This window comes from Mustela lutreola, chromosome 9 (genome assembly GCF_030435805.1).
Source record: "Mustela lutreola isolate mMusLut2 chromosome 9, mMusLut2.pri, whole genome shotgun sequence".
In the NCBI taxonomy this organism is placed as follows: Eukaryota; Metazoa; Chordata; class Mammalia; order Carnivora; family Mustelidae; genus Mustela; species Mustela lutreola.
In genome coordinates this window covers 119,967,426-119,990,256 of record NC_081298.1, presented here as the reverse complement: position 1 = coordinate 119,990,256, position 22,831 = coordinate 119,967,426, and the positions used below count along the sequence as shown (strand labels likewise).

At 35.4% G+C, this 22,831-nt stretch overlaps 1 protein-coding gene across 10 annotated transcripts in view; it reads left to right on the top strand.

Moving 5' to 3' along the window:
• The window catches only part of BIRC6 (baculoviral IAP repeat containing 6), a 226,673-nt gene that overhangs the window by 142,253 nt on the left and 61,589 nt on the right, over nt 1–22,831 (top strand). For all 10 annotated transcript variants that reach the window (XR_009357395.1, XM_059188672.1, XM_059188669.1 and 7 more), the window contains 10 exons: nt 636–857; nt 2,055–2,832; nt 4,127–4,270; nt 4,718–4,847; nt 9,519–9,650; nt 10,470–10,637; nt 11,866–12,039; nt 12,943–13,139; nt 14,504–14,804; nt 17,597–17,814. Coding sequence is in view for 9 of the 10 variants with exons in the window: in XM_059188672.1 (XP_059044655.1) it covers nt 636–857; nt 2,055–2,832; nt 4,127–4,270; nt 4,718–4,847; nt 9,519–9,650; nt 10,470–10,637; nt 11,866–12,039; nt 12,943–13,139; nt 14,504–14,804; nt 17,597–17,814 (2,464 nt within the window). In the remaining variant the exon portion in view is untranslated. The remainder of the gene's footprint in view (nt 1–635; nt 858–2,054; nt 2,833–4,126; nt 4,271–4,717; nt 4,848–9,518; nt 9,651–10,469; nt 10,638–11,865; nt 12,040–12,942; nt 13,140–14,503; nt 14,805–17,596; nt 17,815–22,831) is intronic.

Here is a 22,831-nt window from a genome sequence, read left to right as displayed (position 1 = left end):
TTTTACATAAACTCCAAAGCCTTACTGCTTTAAAAAGTATTGTTCTCAGTCAGTAGCCTCCTGCTCCAGGGTGTTGAGGGTAGGTTGGCACTTGAAAAAAAAAAAAAAAAAAAAAAAGTACATATGTTGGGGCTTTATTCTGTTTTCACAGTGAAGGGGGATGGGTGGCTACTACTGGTATTTAATATTTGGGGGCCAGAGCTATGGCACATGCTGTATTGCACAGTGAAGAATAAGCACCAGATTACTGCTTGCAGTTGTGTGGATTCATTACAAAATAAAATTTACAAGAGTGAATTTGTTAAGTTTTGTATCCTATAATTTCAGATAGTGATAGGTTTGTGGTTTTTTTTAACAAATGAGTTAAGAAATTAATCAGTATTTATAAAATTTTTAAAATTATGTTATTTCAAACACTTTTATCAGTTGAGATTAGTAAGATTATGGGAAAACTAGAACTACCACATTCTTTCTCCTTATATAACTTCCTTTCCCTTCCTATCTTAGATTAAAATTACCGAAAACAGTTAGTGTATTATTCTCACATACACGTTGCTTAGATGTAATGGTGATATTTATCCAGATTAAATGTTGATGGTGGTATAATTGGTTATTTGAATTCATTTTCTTTTAAGAATCCAGGCCTTGTTAAAATGGGTCAGTGATTCTGCAAGAGTGGCTGCTATGAGGAGAAGTGGTCGGATGAGCTACATGTCTCCTAACTCTTCCACAGTAGAGTATGGTCTTCTCATGCCATCTCCTTCTCATCTTCACTGTGTGGCAGCCATTCTTTGGCATAGTTATGAACTGCTTGTAGAGTATGATTTACCAGCACTGCTGGACCGAGAGCTCTTTGAGTAAGTATTACTTTTTAAATCCTTTTTTCCTCAGTACTAGATAAAGCTTTATAGGTTTTCACTTGGTGAAACAGTATTTTATATGCCTATTTGGGTAATGATAATACTTTGAAAGTAGTAGTTGAATATAGTGAGGTATAGTTTTGTATTAAGTGTCACACAAATTTAATTAATTTATATTCATGTCATTGCCTGCTTTTCCCACCTAAAAACAGAGTGTTTTAATGTATGTATTCCTCCAGTTTGTAGTAGTATTTATGGTTTTTTGCAAATTTAACCACCAGAATTTTTTTTTTTTTTTTTTTTTTTTTTTTTTAAATAGGCTCCATGGCCAGCCTGGAGCCCACTGCAGGCCTTGAACTCATGACCTTGAGATCAAAACCTGACCTGAGAGAGATGCAGTTGTCAGATGCTTAACTGATTGAGCCACCTAGGCCCCAAACCCATCAGTTTTTGTTTTTATCTTTAGTGTACAACTAGGGAGAAAAAGTATAGCTAGAAATTTGGAAAGAGTTACTACTTCAGAGAGTTTTTATGGTTAGTTTTTTTTTTTTTACTACTTTTTAGATATCTGATACAGTTGTTCTTGTGGAAGTTTCCACTTACCTACATTTCTTTACCATACTCAGCTAAAGCTTTGCTGAACTTACTGCTTGATAAGTGCTAAGTGTGTAATAGAATATCATATCTATTTCTGAGGAATTCATGACTCTTAAATGATTGGCCTTTGGTCCTTAGATAGTCTGTCATTTTCATATTTGGCCTTCTTAGTGGGCATAACCCAGAACTTACTAGTGAAACTCCCTAATAGTTTTTGATTTGCACATGTAAATTTAAGCCATCAGTCATATCAAATTCAATCTAAATATTTCTTTTGTATAGTTTTTCAATATTCCTTTATGTGACTTTTTTGAGGTCACACAGAGAATGGTAGAGCCATTTTAATATAGACCTTTTTTTTTTAACTCCTTTTACAAGTCTAACTTTGTCTACTTAAATATGTAAATAATGTATATCACAAGCAGTCTTCCTGAAATCTTACAGTGTCATAATATTTTATGTCAAATAAAATGTATAATTTTATAGATTTTACAATTTTATAGAGTATAGCTTGATTTCATATAGAAGTATTAGAAACAATGACATCTTTCTAAAGATACATATGTAGTATTAACCTGGCATCTTTTATTCCCCTAGGTTACTTTTTAATTGGTCCATGTCTCTTCCCTGCAATATGGTTTTGAAGAAAGCTGTTGACAGTCTACTTTGCTCCATGTGTCATATACACCCAAGTTATTTTTCTTTGCTCATGGGCTGGATGGGAATTACCCCTCCTCCAGTGCAGTGTCATCACAGACTGTCCATGACTGATGATAGCAAAAAGCAAGATCTTACTTCATCCTTAACAGATGACTCTAAAAATGCACAAGCACCTCTTGCACTAACTGAATCACATTTGGCGACCCTTGCCTCGTCTTCTCAATCTCCAGAAGCGATCAAACAATTATTGGACTCAGGTTTGCCTTCTCTTCTTGTGAGAAGTCTGGCTAGTTTTTGCTTTAGTCACATTTCTTACTCAGAAAGCATTGCTCAGTCAATAGATATTTCCCAGGACAAGCTCAGGCGGCATCATGTTGCACAACAATGTAATAAGATGCCTATCACAGCAGACCTGGTTGCTCCTATTCTTAGGTTTTTGACAGAAGTTGGCAGTAGCCATGTTATGAAAGACTGGCTCGGTGGGTCTGAAGTCAATCCACTGTGGACAGCACTTCTGTTTTTACTGTGTCACTCTGGGTCTGCTTCTGGAGGACATTTAGGTGCCCAGCAGACTAGTGCAAGATCAGCCTCTCTTTCTTCAGCTGCTCCAACAGGATTGACCACTCAACAGAGGACAGCAATTGAGAATGCAACTGTTGCATTCTTTCTGCAGTGCATTTCATGCCACCCTAATAATCAAAAACTGATGGCCCAGGTAAGATTAGAAAAATTGGCTTATTGTTTTAGGCATCTTATTTTAATACACTGTTAAATAACACTAATGAAATTAGTTGAGAAATTTAAACCATAATTAAAGTCCTGACCATATCTGCTCCCTCCTCCCCTCAAGTGTCACATACGCCTTTTGATGAGATAATGGGCAAATTCATGGTGATTCTAGCTATAATTGACATATTGCTCCTTTTAAACTCACCTTCCCTTCCAGCCCCTGCCCCCATCCAGTAAAAAGAACGAGCCAAGAAGAACAACACTTCAGCTTCTGAAAGATGAGTGACCACTTGAGGGTGGTCATCGAGCATATCATCTGCAGTGAGGCTTTCTTTGTACATTGTTGTAACTGGGTTGCTACAACTCTTGGTTTGCTTCTAATGAAGTAGCCATGAGGCATGAAGCCTCATGAAGTAGCCATGAAGCAGTCATGAGGGTAGTTTTCAGATAGGAGACTCTTGACAAAACACGAGAAATGACTTTATTTTAGTAAGTCCATGGGGCCAAAATCTTGAAAGCTAGGATTATTTCAAGAATAATTCTATTCTAGTTGATTTTTGCAAGATTCTGTTCCTTTCTGGCTGTTTTGACTTTTCATCAGGTTGTTCAACCTGTAGAATGGGAATGATAAATACCTGCCTCAAAGATTGTTTTTGAGACAAATACCATAATGTATATAAAGTTACTACCATAGATCCTGTCTGTGATCTGGTAGACACCAATAAGTAGGAATCAGCTTTTTTTTTTACCCCCTAATTTAGAGTGCTTATTCAGAACAGATTTTATTATAATCTAGAGGGATAGTTACAATAATTTTCAAAAAATTGGAATGATTTATTGAGAAGAATAACGAGATATCTTGCTGTCCAGAGTAATTATTGTGAAACTATATCTGCTTAGTGTGCCTAATTATAGGAAATGGTTAGGTTATCAATTTTAACCAAGGCCATAAGTATTTGAAAATTTGGCTTGTGCCTCTGGATAGCATGAAAACTTTGTGACTTGTTGCTTTCTGGCTTAATTTTCATCTCTCAGCTTCTTATTAAGGCTTTGTGTTATATTTTAATACCCTTTCCCCCATAATTTTTGTTGTATTGTAACCACATTGATACTGACTAAAGTTAAAGGTAACTTGGTTATGCTAGGTATTTATTATATGAAAACCCTATGATTTCTCTTATTCACAGGAATATTCTGTGAGGATAGTATTTTTTATTCTTGAAAGTACAAAGCTGCAGGTAATTAGTGCACTTAACTTTTTAAATCTCTTTACTTGCCAGGTTCTCTGTGAACTTTTTCAGACATCTCCACAAAGAGGGAACCTTCCAACATCAGGGAACATTTCAGGGTTTATACGTAGATTATTTTTGCAATTGATGCTGGAAGATGAGAAAGTGACAATGTTTCTTCAGTCTCCTTGTCCAGTGAGTATTTTACAGTTAAATAAATTTTAATAATTAGCTGTATGCAAAGATATTTCATAATTTCATATCAGAACCTAGAGTCACCTCTGCATCTTAATTTCTAACATAACAAACTGAAACTAGAATAACCTTTATATGTAATAATAGGTCTTATAAAATCTCTTTTGGATTACCCTCCTTGTGATGAGTAGCCTGATTATACCCTACCATGAAGAGTATAATTTGTTGGGGGGAGAAGTGACTGATTATTGGGTACAGTGGCGCTGGTACAAAAGTTGACCAACAAAGCAAATGCCAAATGTGCCACAGTTTAAAATATAGACAAAAACAACCCTGTATATTTTGTGTGCCTTTAAATTTTTTTCTTTTTTTGCTTTTGAAATTGTTTTATAGTGGTATATGTATCAAAAAAAAAAAACCACTTCTTGATTTCTTTTGAATTTTCAGCTGTATAAAGGTAGAATTAATGCCACAAGCCATGTCATCCAGCATCCAATGTATGGAGCAGGCCATAAGTTCCGAACACTTCATTTGCCAGTCTCAACCACATTGTCGGAAGTTCTTGACAGAGTGTCAGGCAAGTCAGATTTAAGTATTATTTTTTCTTTGACTTTATGTTAGATTATATAGAATTTTGTTACTTTTTGTAACTTTATTTTACTGCCTTACTCACTCAGCAACCATTTAATGAACAGAGAAGGTCAGTGTGTCTTCACATTTTGAAGCATGAGTAGGAAGCTGATGAAGGGGACAAAATGTACAATACATTCTTGCACCCATAGTTCTTTTGGTGTGGTGTGTGTTCTGTGAAGTAATGACAGAATGGACAGTTGGAAATGTTGACAAGCCTTAGGAAGCCGTGATGGACTTTTCTTGCAATAAGGGCTCTCTTAGATGATTTGCAGGCTATAAGTTGGGATGACAGGACTCGAACAGACATTTACAGATCTCAGGACAAAATGAATGGTCAAGCAGTGAAAATGAAATAGGTAGATCTGACTGGTGACCTTACTGTTTGTAATAGTGAAAAAAACAGAAATTTTCCCTTAGGTTCTTGCTTATATTCTTAGGTGATGATTCTAAGGCATTCTAAGATGATGCCTTTGAAGGGCATATAGGTTATTAAAATAAAAACAGTTTTTGGTGGCAGAATGCAAATCCACTCTAGACAGTTTGATTTTATTGCCTCTCAGAAGTCCTATGAATGAAATTAGTGATGAATTGATGGAGTATCTTCTTTGTCTAAGCACAGTAATCAGCCCTGAGGGTATGAGAGAAAGCAGGGCACACACTCTGCCCCTCAGAGTACTCTGATCTTATGTATGCTCTCAGATTAAAAAATAAATGAAATTTAAGAATGTTTGCATTCTAATACAAATATAAGTATGCTTCTGTCTGTATCCAGATACCTAAGCTTACAACTGTAGGAAGTTAGGAGTAAATATCTCAGAAAAAAACTTATGTCTATTTATCAGTGGGATATAGAAATCTAAGCTTAGAATAGTTGTCACCACACAGAGATAATAGGTAGGTTAAACCATGAGAACGGATGTGATTACTATGAGAAAATAAAGTAGAAAAGAATCTTTTTTGGCTTTAATCACTGTATCTAACCTAAGTGTGTATATAATACTCTAATTCTTTTCTTTTTACAAGTTATCCAGTAAAATATTAGAGTATTATTATAACTGCATAAATAACATTTGTTCTTATTTGAAGATGTCTACCTTATCCTCGTACAACTAAACTTTTTTGAAAATTTGATTTTACAGACTTTTTTTTCTATCATAGCCTTGAAATTGTTCCTTCTACATGGTGAAGAAAAAATTGCATAATTAATTAAATGAAAAAAGGACAAGTGGGGAAGAGTACTGAAGTTCAGTTGTGGTTTCTTAACTTGATCATGGGAAAGTAGTAGACATTATTGCAAAACAACTGGAAGATTTTTTTTTTAAGATTTTATTTATTTATTTGAGAGAGAGATTAAGGGAGAGCTGAGGGTAGAGAAGGTCAGAGGGAGAAGCAGACTCTCCATCGAGCTGGGAGTCCAATGCGGGACTCAATTCCAGACTTCTGGAACCATGACCCAAGACAAAGGCAGTTGTTCAACCATCTGAGCCACCCAGGCGCCCCAAATAACTGGAAACTTAACATTTTTCTTTATCTTTACTATAAAGGAATGCTGTTTTCTAAAATGTCATATTCAGTCATTAAGAATAAAAAATACTTCCCTTTATTACATGCTTTAAAAAATTGATTGCCTTATAAAAATACTACTCTTATTAAAAAGTTCAACAGAGAGTCATCCAGAGCAAATATCAGAAATTATGCAAGTGCTGAATTCAACCTCTGTTTAGTTTAGTTTAGTTTAGTCCTTTACGGCATGTTTATGATCTTTAGCCATATTTGGTGGCATGTTTATATGTGTGTATATATTTTATCAATGTGTATAAAAATAATAACAAGTAACCCAAAATTACCTAATAATTTTACCCACTTCCCATAGCTTTTCATCATATTGCTTTCAAATAATAAAGGTCTTGTGTCAATATATTTGCTTTTACAAATTTCTCTAATTGCTTTTAAGCAATTTGATTATTATATGCCTTATAGTTTTCTTATGATGTGTGTTTGTTGACTTTCTTTACTCTGGATTTATAGATTTCATCAAATTTGGAATTTTTTAATTTAAAAAAATTATTTTTAAATAAATGCTGTCTCAAGTATTTTCTTTCTTCCTGTTTCTCTGCTCTCTTTGTGTAACTCCAGTTATACATTTTTATTAGGCCTCTTTGAGTTCTTTCACAGCTCATTGAAGCTCTATTCATTTTTCCCCCCAACTTCTTAGCCCCTCTCTTTATAATTTCTGGATAATTTATATTGTTGTCTTCAAAATCTATTCCTCTGTAGTGTCTTATTTGTTAGAAGTTCTTTTGGTTCTCTTTTGTATTTTCTTTTCCTTATCTAAAATGTGTAAGTTTTTGTCTAGCATCTTAAACACATTGGTGTGTTTATGTTGATTATTTTTTCCTTATTATGGATTTTATATGATCACTTCTTTATTTGCCTAGAAAATTTTGTTGGATGCCAGGCAATGTGATTTCTTTTTTACTTCTTTTGGGTGTTTGATATTTTTGTATTTTAATAAATATTTTTTATTTTGTTTTGGGATGCAGTTATATTAACTGAAAACAGATTGTTGCTTGTAGAGGCAGCTTTTAAGTTTTATTAGGTAGGACAAGAGCTGCTTTTAATCTAGGGCAGAACTTACTGTGATGATGGAAGTTTTTTATAAACTTATATTGTCTAGTGCAGTAGCTCTTAAGCATATGAAATATGTTTGATGATACTAAAGAACTAAATTTTAATGAATTTAATTTTTAAAAAGTGCTACATTGGAATAGAAATAGGGTACCACATTTGAAAATGAAGGTTGAGGGCTACTTTGGCCTTACTAATGAGGTAATACCCTTCTGAGAACTCTTAAGAATTCACTATGCATTGAGAACACTACCTATTACAACCCTCAATTTAGACCCTGGGGTTGGTCCCCTTGTTACTTTTGAGAAGCACTTTCCTATATGAGGAAGCCACATATAAAATGCTCAGAAAAGACACTAGGTCTCTGGAGCTTTCTTTCTATGCAGACTTTTCCTTCCTTGCAATGTGACCTGAAAACTGCAGCCAGCCACCTTTGTCTTCCTGGGCTCCAAGTCTTTGTCCTCACCTTGGGTGATTCCTGAGTTGTGCTATGCCATCTGTGGCCTGGGAAACTCTAGGCAGGCAGCTGTAGAAGTCTTAGGGCTCACCTCATTAGTTTTCATCACCCAGGCATCCCTTTCCTGCAGTCCTTATAGCCATTATCTGGAAACAATTTGATGTACTTTCCTCGTCTCTAGTTATTTCAGATAGGAGAGTAAATCTGGTTTTTGTTATTTTGTCTTGACCAGAAGTGGTAACACAAACCAGAACAATTTTAAACAATGTTGAGAAAATTTTTTCTTAGCGGTATCTTTTAGTATTTGGGGTTTACTGGGATAACACTATGTTAAGTTTTTAGCACCTAATGATGTTTACTGGTTTTCCTAATAATGCTATGGATTGTGTGGATTTTTGTATTATTTAAGTATTTAATTCTGACTTCTGTTACGATTTTGCCATTTGGGATTGCTTGGTTGTTTTTATAAGAAAGTAAATGTATTGTTGCATTCTGTATTTATTACTTATAGTATTTACAGAATTTTTAAATTCCACAAAAAAACGGAACTCTATAAAGGCAGTCTACCAGAAATTGAGATCATGGGGATATTTTTAGACATTAAAAGAAAGCTAAAGAGTAGGAGATAATACAGAACAATACTATTTTGTCATTTGATTGTCGTTCACCTTTTTAAATTATGAAGAAGCATTAGATCATAATTGTGTTAAGTTAGAAAAGTACAAAGAGAATCAGTATCAACATATCTATTTAGTGAAAGTCATTCCTAATATTAAAACAGTTTAAAAAAACAAACAAACAAACAGTTCCTCTAGGTTTTTGGATTTCTTAATGGCCAGATCAGATCATTATACAATCATCCATTCAATTCATGGTTTTTAATAGCATGCCATATCCCAGAGTAGTGAAAGAAAACAGTAATTCAAATAGTTTATCTTATTAAAGTCCTTAGTATCAGTTTTTAAAGTATCTAAGTTTCTTAAGTTAAAAATAGCAAAACAAATCCTCATTACTGAAATTTTCTCCTTTCCATTCCTGTCTGTAGAATAAGAAGTCTATTTAAGAATGCTTTAAGAGAGTTCTGAGCTTGAATTCCATATTTCCATTAATAGGTTAGATCAGTAACTTGTTAAAGGCTGTTTCCTTATTCTGGAGTAATATTCCTTCTTGATATGCATGTTGTGAGGACCAGATTACTTGTTGGTGGCAAGCACATTGAACTGTACCTAAAATAAAGGAAATTTAGTGGTAATAGCTTTTCATTGCCTTGAGAGGTAATACCACTGTAATTTGTAATGTTTTCTAGAGATGGGAATTTAAGTATCCTGGCTTATGAACGGTGGTGATTTCCTTAAATTAGTATCAGCGAGGATTAAATATCAGGCTTTACCTCATCAGTTTTTTCTAAATGCATTTACATTCTACCCATGTTAGCGATAATGTCTTGTATAATATTTGTTTCAAAATATTTGTAGCCTCCTGCTTAATGACTTTGAAAAGCAGTGTATTTTAGGTAATATTTTCTTACAGATACTCCAAGTATCACTGCTAAACTAATTAGTGAACAGAAAGATGACAAAGAAAAGAAAAACCATGAAGAGAAAGAAAAAGTTAAGGCGGAAAATGGATTTCAGGACAATTACAGCGTTGTTGTTGCTTCAGGTAAGCTTTCTGTTTTTTATAATCTTGATTTTGTTTGGGTTTTTATAAAATTATAACAGTATGTATTAATAGGAACTTCATGTAATAAAAAGTATTAATGCAAATTTATGCATATAATGCATATATGCAAATCTATGCACGTAATGCAAAGTATTAATGCAAACGTCTTGTAGTGATGTTTTAATACTGAATATAAAAACGTTGCACCTGAAATTCATTACTCATTGGCAGTGTAAGTATTACACTTATTTTAAAGTGTAATATAGTTCATCAGATGCTAAACATTTGTGAACTGTTTAGGTACTCATTTTAAGCTTGACAATGTACAGAGACTTGTACTCATACTGTCAGCTGAAGAATATGACAAAATATCCGAGATAACTGATCATTTTGGAGGATATTTTCTTTAACATAAGTGAGATGATTTTAGTTCAAAGAAGATTGTTTAGTCCATGTTACTTCACTCCTCAAATAGGAGATCTCTGTACTGGTGGCATTTATTCTGTTTCAGAGAAGAATTAATGCGAGCTTTCCTGCACATAGTCGCACAAAAATACTTGCTAGTAAAACGGGCAATCATCTGTATCTCAGAGACAGTAGAATTTAGCATTGCTTTTTACTTTCTTGAAAATAGTTATGAACATGAAACCAGAATTAATGATGTGTCATAAAGGGCAAATAAAATTGGGAGATAAAGATCAGAAGAAATATTTCTCTCTCTTTGTTATTAGTTAGAAATGTGATTCTTTTTGAAAATATTGTGAAAGTGTTCATTTCTTAGTGTTTTGGCTAGCTATAGAATCTTACTGATTCTTTTAGGGCTGAAATCCCAGTCTAAACGGGCTGTGTCAGCTACACCACCTCGTCCGCCATCCAGGAGAGGGAGAACAGTGCCTGATAAAATAGGAAGTGCTTCTTCAGGAGTGGAGACTGCCAACAAAATAATTACTGTCCCAGTGTTTCACCTGTTCCACAAACTCTTGGCAGGTAATATTCACAATATTTAAAAATTAAAAAAAAAAAATCTTTGAAGACACGTTTGCCAGACTCCTGTTTAATCAAGTGCTCGAGATGAGATAAATGAGTTAGTGAGGCTTTGTCCTTACAGTTCTCTAAGAAAAATGAGAAGAAAAGGAGTAACGTTCTACATACTCCTTTTAACGTTATAATGTTGCATATTTACAGCTTAGTACTTTCCTAATTTTGCTGTCAGTGTGCTATAAAAATCAGTAAAACTAATGTTTTAAAGAGTTGATAACAAGTTGTCCAGGAAGCAGTGTGAGGCAGATTTTGAAGAACTGGTTATAGCAGTGGAGTTCTTGGCCATACCACCAAGAGTTACGCAGTGTTTTCTCCCCATGTGGTACACATTCTTTGACCAGTATGCTTCCCGTTGGTCAAGGTGATAGCCAGTTTATCTCCATTTTTGTGCTATATTGTTACAATCAGGTTGCCACCTAACTTTGAAAGGATTTTCCTTCTTAGCTTTATGTTACTGCTTTATAGCAAAGAACAAAGTATGGCCAGTAAACAAAGTATGGCCAGTAAAAAAATATTAAAAAATATTTTTTAAAGTTTATTATTATTTTTTAAGATTTTATTTATTTTAGGGAGAGAGAGAGCACAACTGGGGGATGGCAGGCAGAGGGAGAGAAAATCTCAAGCAGACTTTGTGTTCAGTGCAGAGCCCGACGTAGGGTCCTAAGATCATGACCTGAGCTGAAATCCAGAATCATACGCTTAACCAGCTGAGCCACCCAAGCGCCCCTCTTTCTCTAAAAAAGTTGTATCGAAATACAACTATGCCTGTTTATTTGTGTGTTGTCCATGGGCATTTTTGTGCCACAGTGGGAGAGTTAGTAGCTGCAGCAGAGACCATATAGTCTTCATATTTTAAAATATTTATTATCTGGCCTTGTAGGGAAAAGATTTTGCCAACTCCAGATTTGTAAGAATTCTGTTTCTTTGTTTCTTAATTTGGCTCAGAAGATCTTGGTGGGATTTGGTTACTGACTAACACTTTGTATAGATAGTATTATTCACACGCATCAGAAATAGATTTCTGTAAACTTCCCATGTGCTGATTTTAAATTGTTTTTAGTGTCAGAATCAGACGCTTAAGGTGCAGTTCAGTAAAAACAGTAACTGAGTAAATCAAACCACATAAATGTCCCCCTCTTGGATTCTAGATTTAACTTAATTATGTCATTTTTAGGCCAGCCATTGCCAGCAGAAATGACACTTGCCCAACTCTTAACTCTCCTGTATGACCGAAAACTTCCTCAAGGTTACCGTTCAATAGACCTGACTGTTAAATTGGGATCTAGAGTTATCACAGACCCAAGTCTTTCAAAAACGGACTCTTTTAAAAGGTTACACCCTGAAAAAGGTATGTATGTGATATTCCTTTAAAATTACAGTGCGTGATCCAAGGAAGTAAGGATTTCTGTAGCTGATGACTTAATTTACTTTGTTTTTATTATATCAAACTAACAAAATATTTTTCTTTATGATGGAATAATTTATAAATACAAAAAATTGCTATTTTCACTAGAAATTAATCTTAATTTCTCTTAACAGCATCACTTATTTTATGAGCACATATACTTTATTAATAATAGCCTTTTGCATCCTTCAGTAGATTTAGAATATTTCCTTTGCTCGGTTTTCAGCAGGATTATTTGGGGAGGTTTTTTAGTGTTTATAGAATCTGGTTATGTATAAACACACTAGCCTTTTGGTTTTCTTCTGTGAGTGATTCAAAGTTAAATCAGTATGGTGTAATTCTTAGTTTTCAGTATGAGAAGTCTTTGTTGGTATTGAGTTTTTCCTAATTGGTTATTTCAGAACGTGATGTACATATGTTAGTATTTGCTTTGACTCTGCTGACTTACTTATTTTTATGTACAATATAACTTACACATATACCCTGAAGGACAGTGCTTCTCAAACTTTAAAATTATGCTCATAAATTACCTTTAGAGCACTCTTAAAATGCAGATTCTTATTCAGTAGATCAGGGATGGGACCTGAGATTCTGCATTTCAGAAGCTCTTAGATGATGCCAGTGCTCCTATGCCAGTGACCATACCTTGAGTAGCAGGACTTTAGGAGGCAACATCAGAAATCATTTAAAAATTATTGTAGCATCTAGCCTTAAAGCTTGATCTGAGTAACCTAAGATATTTATGCTCTTTTGTTATGTAGAGAGGTGACAGATCTGTTTTGTAAATGAAAGATTATTATAAAAAGAGACCTTTACTTACCTGTTACTTGTACTTTATTGTTCTAGATCATGGAGACTTACTTGGTAGTTGTCCAGAAGATGAGGCTCTCACTCCAAGTGATGAATGTATGGATGGGATATTGGATGAGTCTTTACTTGAAACCTGTCCCATTCAGTCACCATTACAAGTTTTTGCAGGAATGGGTGGACTGGCTCTTATTGCAGAAAGACTGCCCATGCTATATCCAGAAGTAATTCAACAAGTAAGATAAGATTCCTAATTGAATATATCATTCCATGGCAAAGCCCTTTGTTCTCTTTTTTTGCTTTTTTGAAAAAACTCACTTGTGTTAATCTTTTGGGAGTACCTTTCTCTTACAGCCTTTGAGCATCGTGTAAGTCTTTCAAAGATAAGCCTGTACAGAGCTTTTTATGAACTAGTTGGTACCAAAGAAGTGCTGAAGACCGAGCACATTTGCCAAACTGATTACGCTGCGGCATTTACTTTGATTTTATGGTCGTCTCACTGTAGCACTTTTATTTCTGTGCTTCTTTAGGCATATTAATTTTGGATATTACTGGCAATGGGAGAGTAAGATGGTAGTGTATACTGCTACCCAAATGTATTGTCTTTCTGCTTAACTTTTTTTCCTGTTTTAGGTACCATTTCTATTTCCGGTAGCTTTAAAAAACATTCTGCTTTAACCTCTTTACTGTTAATTAATGTTACTATTGGGATGTGTGTATTTTCAGTGCTCTTTCATTAATAAGGAGGGAGTATGGCTTACAGGAAGTTTTAATTATAAAGAACTTTACGTTTATTGAATGAAGTAGAGGAATTATTCTCTGTAATTTCATGTACTTAGTATATATATATATTAGTTTCTTAGGGTGCTGTAATAAAGGACCACAAACTAAATGGCCTAAAGCAACAGAAATTATTCTTTCACTCTGTAGGGAAGTTCGAGGTCTGAAATCAGGTTGTCAGCAGATCCATGGTCCCTGGGTCCATGAGTCCAGTTTCTGCTTATATTTTCACACGACCATCTTTCTTGTCAAAGACATTGAAGACAACTGTCATTGATTTAGGATCCACCCTGATCATCTGCAGGGACCCTAGTTCCAAACTGATGTGGATTAATAAATGAATAACTAAGAGGGGAGAAGAAGGGAACATTTTTGCCTACAGTTCAGGCCAACTAATAAATGAGGAAGGAATGATGAAAGTCACCATTTGGCAGCCAGTGTAGTAATTATTGTTTTAGGCAAGAATTTTTTAAATGCTAATTCTAATTGATCACAGTTTGGGGGGAAACAAGATATTTACATAACCTCAAAGACTCTGTCTACAGATAATTAACTAATGACAAAGGATAAAATAATAACTTTATTTATAAATAAATAAATGTATGGATGTATGTATCTGACTTTAAAGTAGAGATACTTGACAGATACCACCATACTCATGATATCATTTAATTCCTGATGTTTGGAGGCTTTTAAAAAATGTCCCTTTATTGGTGTTTTTATTCCTGTATTTTAAAGAGATCATTTAAAGTCACATCTTTAATTTGAACCTGATGTTGAAAACACAAATAGCCAAGCAAAAATTTTCTTTTTTCTTCAGGTGAGTGCTCCAGTGGTAACTTCTACCACTCAGGAAAAGCCAAAAGATAGTGATCAGTTTGAGTGGGTGACCATTGAACAGTCAGGGGAATTAGTTTATGAAGCACCAGAAACCATTGCAGCTGAACCTCCACCAATCAAATCAGCAGTACAGACCATGTCTCCCATTCCTGCCCATTCTTTGGCTGCTTTCGGATTATTTCTTCGTCTTCCGGGCTATGCTGAAGTGCTACTGAAAGAGAGAAAACATGCCCAATGCCTTCTTCGACTGGTGTTGGGAGTGACGGATGATGGAGAAGGAAGTAAGTATTTAGAATTAGTAATGAAATTTAGCATAGGTTGTGTAAAAGTTACTCAGCTCAGTGCCTGTTACTCATTATTTATTTCACAGTAGAGTTACTAGATCCTTTGTTGCTGGTAGTTTCATTCTAATGATACATATAACAAGTCCTAAAGAATCTTCTTTTTCTTTTTTTTAAAGATTTTGTTTATTTATTTGACAGAGAGAGACACAGCGAGAGAGGGAACACAAGCAGGGGGAGAGGGAGAGGGAGAAGCAGGCTTCTCGCTGAGCAGAGAGCCTGATGTGGGACTCGACCCAAGGACTCTGGGATCATGACCTGAGCCGAAGGCAGACACTTAACTGACTGAGCCACCCAGGCGCCCCCAAGAGTCTTCATTTGCATTACTTTATTCATTCAAAATGTATTCACTGTTTATATAACTGCTGGCCACCATCAGAAGCAGTGGGAAATGAAGCAGCTATTTAGATTTGCCTTCATGTCGCTAATGTTCTCCCATAGTAGCAACAAGCAGTATAGATAAGCAGACTTAACAAGTTGCAAAAGACTTGCGAGAGGTACAGTATTCTGAAGGCTCACAGGTGTGAGACTGTTTCCTTACTACCCAGCTGTGTGAAGAAAGTGGCAGAGTAATTTTTAGTAGGATCTTGAAGGATAGTCTATTTAGGCTGAGATGAGCTAGAAAGATGATTTGAGTAATGTTTGTGTGCTCAGATTATATGAGAGAGGATGAGTTAGCTGATGAAAACTTGCATAAAAGGCACTGAGCTCTCATTCTAAAAACTATTACTGAAAACAGATCATGGAAAGTCTTACTAAGAACTTGAGATTTTATCCTTAATAGTAATAAAAATTCACTAAAACATGAACCAAGTCATGACGTGATAATCTTTCTTAAGAAAATGAATCTGGAAGCACTGTTTCCACTAAAGACAATAGCATGTAGCAAGTAACATTATAGAATAATTATTTTGTAATGTGATAATATTACAGAATAATAATAAAAACTATGGCATTTGTTTCCATTGGGCTGGCAATTTTATTTAATATAAGGGAACATTAAAGAAAAGTCAAAATTGAGGGTAGCCTAGCAAGTAGATTTTCAATCAGTTTACCTATGATTCTTCAGTTAATGACCATTCCATTTGAAAATTAATAATTGGGGCGCCTGGGTGACTCAGTCCATTAGGCGTCTGCCTGCAGCTCAGGTCATGATCCCAGGGTCCTGGGATTGAGTCCCTCATTGGGCTCCCTGCTTAGTGGGGAATCTGCTGTTCCCTCTCGCTCTGCTGCTTCTCTCTCACTCTCTCTCTGTCATTGGGCTGTCTGCTCAGCAGGGAGCCTGCTTCCTCCTCTCTCTCTGCCTGCTTCTCTGTCTACTTGTGATCTCTGTCTGTCAAATAAATAAATAAAATATTTTTTTTAAAAAATGGTGACATTGGGACACTTGGGTGGCTCAGTCGGTTAAGCATCTGCCTTTGGCTCAGATCATAATCCCAGGGGCCTGGGATTGAGCCCTGTACCCGGCTCCTTGCTTAGAGGAGATCCTGCTTCTCCCTCTGCCTGTCACTACTCTGTTGTGCACACCACACGCTCTCTATCAACTAAGTAAATAAAATCTTTTTTAAAAATGGTGACATTATTTTAAATGTTTTTGTAATAACTTATTAAATTACATCCTAAATAATCTTGGTTGTTTGGTTTCATGTATAAACTATATATGCTTATTTTAATAGATCAGGTTTGTTTGCTTATTTGTTTTTTAAGATTTACTTAATTGAGAGAGAAGAGTGGGAGAGGCAGAAGGCGAGGGAGAGAAAAATCTCAAGCAGACTAGAGCTAAGATCATGACCTGAATTAGAAACGAGGTACCCCAGATCAGGAATTTCTAATTATTTCATCTGATTTTTTAATCTAAGTAGATAAAGGAATACATTTTATGGCACTCTATCACACAATGTTGGGTGTAACCCAGCAGAAAATCGTCTTTATGCCATTTCACCCCCCCTTTTTTAGTGAATATATGCTGAATGTTTATTAAAAAGTGTAATTCTGATATCCATTATCTCTTCCACTGTTCATATAGTGGTAGTTTTTATTTTGGTTTGGTTTGGATTTTTTGCACTTAACATTCCTTTCTTTCTTTCTTTTTAATAAATTTTTTAAAGATTTCATTTATTTATTTGACAGAGAGAGAGAGAGATCACTAGTAGGCAGAGAGGCAGGCAGAGAGAGAGGAGGAAGTAGGTTCCCTGCTGAGCAGAGAGCCAATGTTGGGTTCGATCCCAGGACCCTGAGATCATGACCCAGGCCCTAGGCAGAGGCTTAACCCACTGAGCCACCCAGGCACGCCTTAACATTCCTTTCTAAAGCTAGGTGTAATAACAAAATAATATCATAGACAGATAAAATGGTTTCACTCTTTCATTATCTGTTCATGATTGAAACTATTCCCAAGGGAATCAGGTATTTTAAGTGCTTCTATTTTAGTTTTTAGGTTTTCATTCAATTTCTGGTTTCTAATAATCATGACAGAATCTGTAATTACTAATTATCATATGAATATATTTCAGCTTTAATTTGTTTACATATACTATGTCTTAAAGAGGTTTTCCAGACACTTCTTCTTATTACATTTTTCAGGTATTATTCTGTTTGTGGTCTTTGTGTTGTTTTTTTAAATAAATTTAATGATATATGGTATGTTATCACTATTAATTTGTGACCCTGTATCTTGTTCCTTATTGTGTTCTTAAGTATTTTTAACTTTGAGTTCTCTTTTCTTGATCTAGGTCATATTCTGCAATCTCCATCAGCCAATGTGCTTCCAACTCTTCCTTTCCATGTCCTTCGTAGTCTGTTTAGTACGACACCATTGACAACTGATGATGGTGTGCTTCTAAGGCGGATGGCACTGGAAATTGGAGCACTACACCTCATTCTTGTCTGCCTCTCTGCTCTGAGCCACCATGCCCCACGAGTACCAAACTCTAGTCTCAATCAAGCAGAGGTAAGTTCAATTTTATTTAGATTATGAAAAAATTAAGTTAAATTCATGGAGTACAGAATATGGTTTTTCTGAAATAGTATTTCAGAGACTTGTGTATTCCTTTTTTGTTTGTAAAAGGATATTTAAAAGAGGAACTATGAACTAAGTGTTTCTTCTCTATTAGGCTCTTTTAGAAGCCATAAGTTAATCCATCTACTTGAAAAACAAAGATGTAATAGCTAAAGAAGCTTTCCCATTTACCAGGATATGCTGAATTTATACCGTGGTCTCTCATCCTTTTCTTGAACTTTAGAGAATCTTACTATTTAATTGGAGCTTCTAGCTAGTTCAGAAAGATAAGGGAAGAAAGAAAGAAAAAATAAACCTCATTATTTCAAGATTTTTTTTTTTTTTTAAGATTTTATTTATTTATTTGTCAGGGATAGAGGGAGAGAGAGCGAGTGAGCACAGGCAGACAGAGAGGCAGGCAGAGGCAGAGGGAGAAGCAGGATCCCTGCCAAGCAAGGAGCCCGATGTGGGACTCGATCCCAGAACGCTAGGATCATGACCTGAGCCGAAGGCAGCTGCTCAACCAACTGAGCCACCCAAGCGTCCCTATTTCAAGATGTTTTGATTGTGTTTCTAGAAAATCCAAAAATAATTAATGATATAAGTGAGTTTAATGAGGATACAGTGTCCAGGTTCAGTATTTAAAATAAGTATACCAGCAAGAAACATGAAATGAACTTTAAAAAAAATTTTTTTTTAATTTTTTTGTAAATATATAATGTATTTTTAGCCCTAGGGGTACAGGTCTGTGAATCACCAGGTTTACACACTTCACAGCACTCACCATAGCACATACCCTTCCCAACCCCCCTCCCCACAGCAACCCTCAGTTTGTTTTGTGACATTAAGAATCTCTTATGGTTTGTCTCCCTCCTGATCCCATCTTGTTTCATTTATTCTTTTCCTACCCCCCAAACCCCCATGTTGCATCTCCACTTCCTCATATCAGGGAGATCATATGATAGTTGTCTTTCTCCGATTGACTTATGAAATGAACTTTTTTTTTTTAAAGATTTTGTTTATTTATCAGAGAGAGAGAGGGAGAGAGAGCGAGCGCAGGCAGACAGAATGGCAGGCAGAGGCAGAGGGAGAAGCAGGCTCCCTGCTGAGCAAGGAGCCCAATATGGGACTTGATCCCAGGACACTGGGATCATGACTTGAGCCGAAGGCAGCTGCTTAACCAACTGAACCACCCAGGCGTCCCTGAAATGAACTTTTTTTTTTTAAGATTTTATTTATTTATTTGACAGACAGAGATCACCGGTAGGCAGAGAGGCAAGCAGAGAGAAAGGAGGAAGCAGGCTCCCCGCCAAGCAGAGAGCCCGATGTAGGGCTCAATCCCAGGACCCTGGGATCATGACCTGAGCCAAAGGCAGAGGCTTTAACCCACTGAGCCACCCAGGTGCCCCTGAAATGAACTTTTTTTTTTTTTTTTTTTTAAGATTTTATTTATTTATCAGAGAGAGAGAGAGGGGGAGAGAGAGAGCACAGGCAGACAGAATGGCAGGCAGAGGGAGAAGCAGGCTCCCTGCTGAGCAAGGAGCCTGATGTGGGACTCGATCCCAGGATGCTGGGATCATGACCTGAGCCGAAGGCAGCTGCTTAACCAACTGAGCCACCCAGGCGTCCCTGAAATGAACTTTTTAAAGATACTTTTTTTTAGCATCAAAAAGAGAAAATATCTGTGAATGAATCTAAAAAAATGTGTAAGACTTTTGTGTGTGAAATATTTGAAGTTTTCTTAAAAAAACACTAGTCTTCAGTAAACTGAGATCTTTGCTCGTGTTTATTTCCATGGACACAGAAAATAGAACAGTTCGATAGTATTTCTTATCAAAGTGATCTTTATGTTTGGTGGAATTTCTGATTTATTTTGGAGGAAATTAACAAACCAGTTCTAACATTTTTTTGGGAAATGCAAAAGCTCAAGAATAGCTAAGGCAGTTTCAAAAGAAGTGTATACCTAGTAGGCTTATGCTATCATAAAATTGATTAAAATGTGGTATTAATACAAGGATAGATTAGAAGCCCAGCAAACGATAACTCCCCATATGTTTGGTTATCTGTTATGATAACAGTAACTCTGCAACATAATGGGGTAAGTACGATCTTATCAGTTAATGATGGTGGGGGTCACTTAAATGTTCTTGTGGAACAAAAATGAATCTTTAACCCCTAATGTACTCTATATGCAAAAATTAATTCTAATCAGATGATAGATCTAAATGTCTGTAATATATACAAAATATAACAGTGCCCTTTGACAAAAAACATACACAGATACCTTTATGATCTAGGAGTAGACAAAAACTTCTTGAAGAGAGTATTTAGAAAAGCTCTAACCTGTTTGGGAAAAAAAAATAGAAAAAAAAACCCAACTGTGTGAAAATTAAGACTGAGGATAGTGAAAAGGAAGTCACAGAATGGGAGACCATACCTAAGTCTATATGGGAGACTATAGTTGGTTGTATCTGATCAGAAATTTCTATTAGGAATATTTGGAGATCTTACAAAATTACAAAAAGGAAAGACAAGAAAACCCAGTAGAAAAATATATGAAAGGCTAGAATGGGCACTTATAAGAGGGGCTACCTAAATATCTGATAAATGTAAGAAGATGATCTGTTTCATTAGTTACCAGAGAAGTACAAAATGAAAACCTTTAATACACTATACCTATACACCCACCAGAAGGTGTAAAATTCCAAAACCACAATACCAAGTATTGTCCCATCATCATTTGTCATAATATAAAGTGTGTAGAATGAATAAAGTAACGTGGAAACAGTAGAAAGGATAAGGAAATTGTAGTCTTCTATAAAATGGAATATTGTTAGGCTATGAAAGTAAACAGCTACAGCGAACTATACACAATAGCAGTGCATTTCTGAAGCACAACTAAAATCCCACACATAGTAGAATATATATATGGCATGATTCCATTTGTATAATGTTTAAAATTAAACAGATTGAAACTATAGTGTCTAGAGTTTCATGCTTAAGTGGTAAAATTATAAAGAAGAGTAAGAAAGAGTAATGAGTACAAAAAATCAGAATTGTAATTAACTTAGTGGAGGAATTGAAGGTTTGATGAATAGGTAATAGAGTAGGAACAAATTCTTTTTTTTTTTTTTTAAGGTTTTATTTATTTATTTGACAGAGAGATCACAAGTAGGCAGAGAGGCAGACAGAGAGAGGAGGAAGCAGGCTCCCCACTGAGCAGAGAGCCCGATGCAGGACTCGATCCCAAGACCCCTGAGATCATGACCTGAGCCGAAGGCAGCAGCTTAACCCACTGAGCCATCCAGGCGCCCGGAGCAAATTCTTGTGTGCAGTAATCTAATTCTTGACCTGCACAGTTAAATAAGTTTTTACAGTTCATTAAATTTGTTTTGTGTTTTTTCTGTATATATGTTACACATTTTAGGATTTTTTAAAATAAATTTCTATCAATAATGTTATTTTACTCTTAACTGTTTATATGGTGATGAAATTGTCATTCATTTAATACTTTATCTTATGAAATGTGAAAGATGGCATTTTTTTAAAAAGATTTATTTATTTAAGATTTTATTTATTTATTTGACAGACAGAGATCGCAAGTAGGTAGAGAGGCAGGCAGAGAAAGAGGAGGAAGCAGGCTCCCTGCTGAGCAGAGAGCCTGATGCGGGGCTCGATCCCAGGACCCGGGATCATGACCTGAGCCGAAGGCAGAGGCTTTAACCCACTGAGCCACCCAGGCGCCCCGAAAGATGGCATTTTTAATCATAGATCCATAAAACTAAATTGCAGGTCAATTTATGAAAGTAGTATGCATAATATTCTTCCTTAGAAAATATTCCCATTAAGAGAAACGAAAAACATTGGTATTATTTTTAAATAACCCTTAACACTAATGTTAGTTGCAAATCATTTTTTTTTTTTTTAGTTACAAATCTCTTTTGAGTGTTCATAGTATATTTAGTGAAAATTCTTTAAAAGAAGATTCTTGTGATAGAATTAATTGTAATTTTACTGCCCACAAAAATAATAATAAAAATTGACCTTTACAGAGTTTGAGGTTATGTCAATAAGGCCACTGGTTCTAAGTAATTTCTTCTGTCTCTATACCATTCACATTTTTTAAATGTCCTCTTTGGCCAAAAGAGAATTTTCTACACATCACATTCTGAGAAAGAAAGAAATTGAGAATTATTCCTTCTAGAAATAGAAGCAATCTTGCTTACTTTGATTGAAAACATATGACACCATTATAGAATTCTCCTAAGATATGCTTGTACTAGATTCATCCCAAGCGATCTGGCTCATATCCCTGTTCCTTTCACTGTTTTCTCTAATTTTAAGTCATTGACTCTGTTGTCTTTACCCCATGTTTTATTGATAAATATTTAAAAGTTTTATTTATTTATTCTTAAATAAAAGCATTTATTCCCCATTTTTCCCCTCTCCCAGTCCCTGGCAGCTACCAGTCTGTGTTCTGTGTCTCTATATTTACCTGCTGTGGGTATTTAATATAAATGGAATGGTGCAGTATGTTATCTTCTGTGTCTGTCTGCTTTCACTTAGCATGTTTTTGAGGTTCATTCGCAAAGCAGCATGCATGTATCGTACTTCATTACTTCTTATGGCTGAGTAATTGTTTTCTATGTATATATATATCACAATTTGTTTATACTTCTTCCATTGAAGGGTATTTGGGCTGTTTTGACTTTTTGGCTGTTACAGTCTTGCTGTGAAAACATGTGGACCTCTATTTGCTTATCCGTTGTTTTTTTTTTTCCCTTTGGTTATATACTTAGGAATAGAATTGCTGGGGCACATAGTAATTTTTTATTTTTTTTTAAGAGATTTTATTTATTTATTTGACATCTCTGTCAAATAAATCAGATAGGCAGAGAGACAGTCAGAGAGAGAGGGGAAGCAGGCTCCCTGATCCCAGGACTCTGGGATCATGACCTGAGCCAAAGGC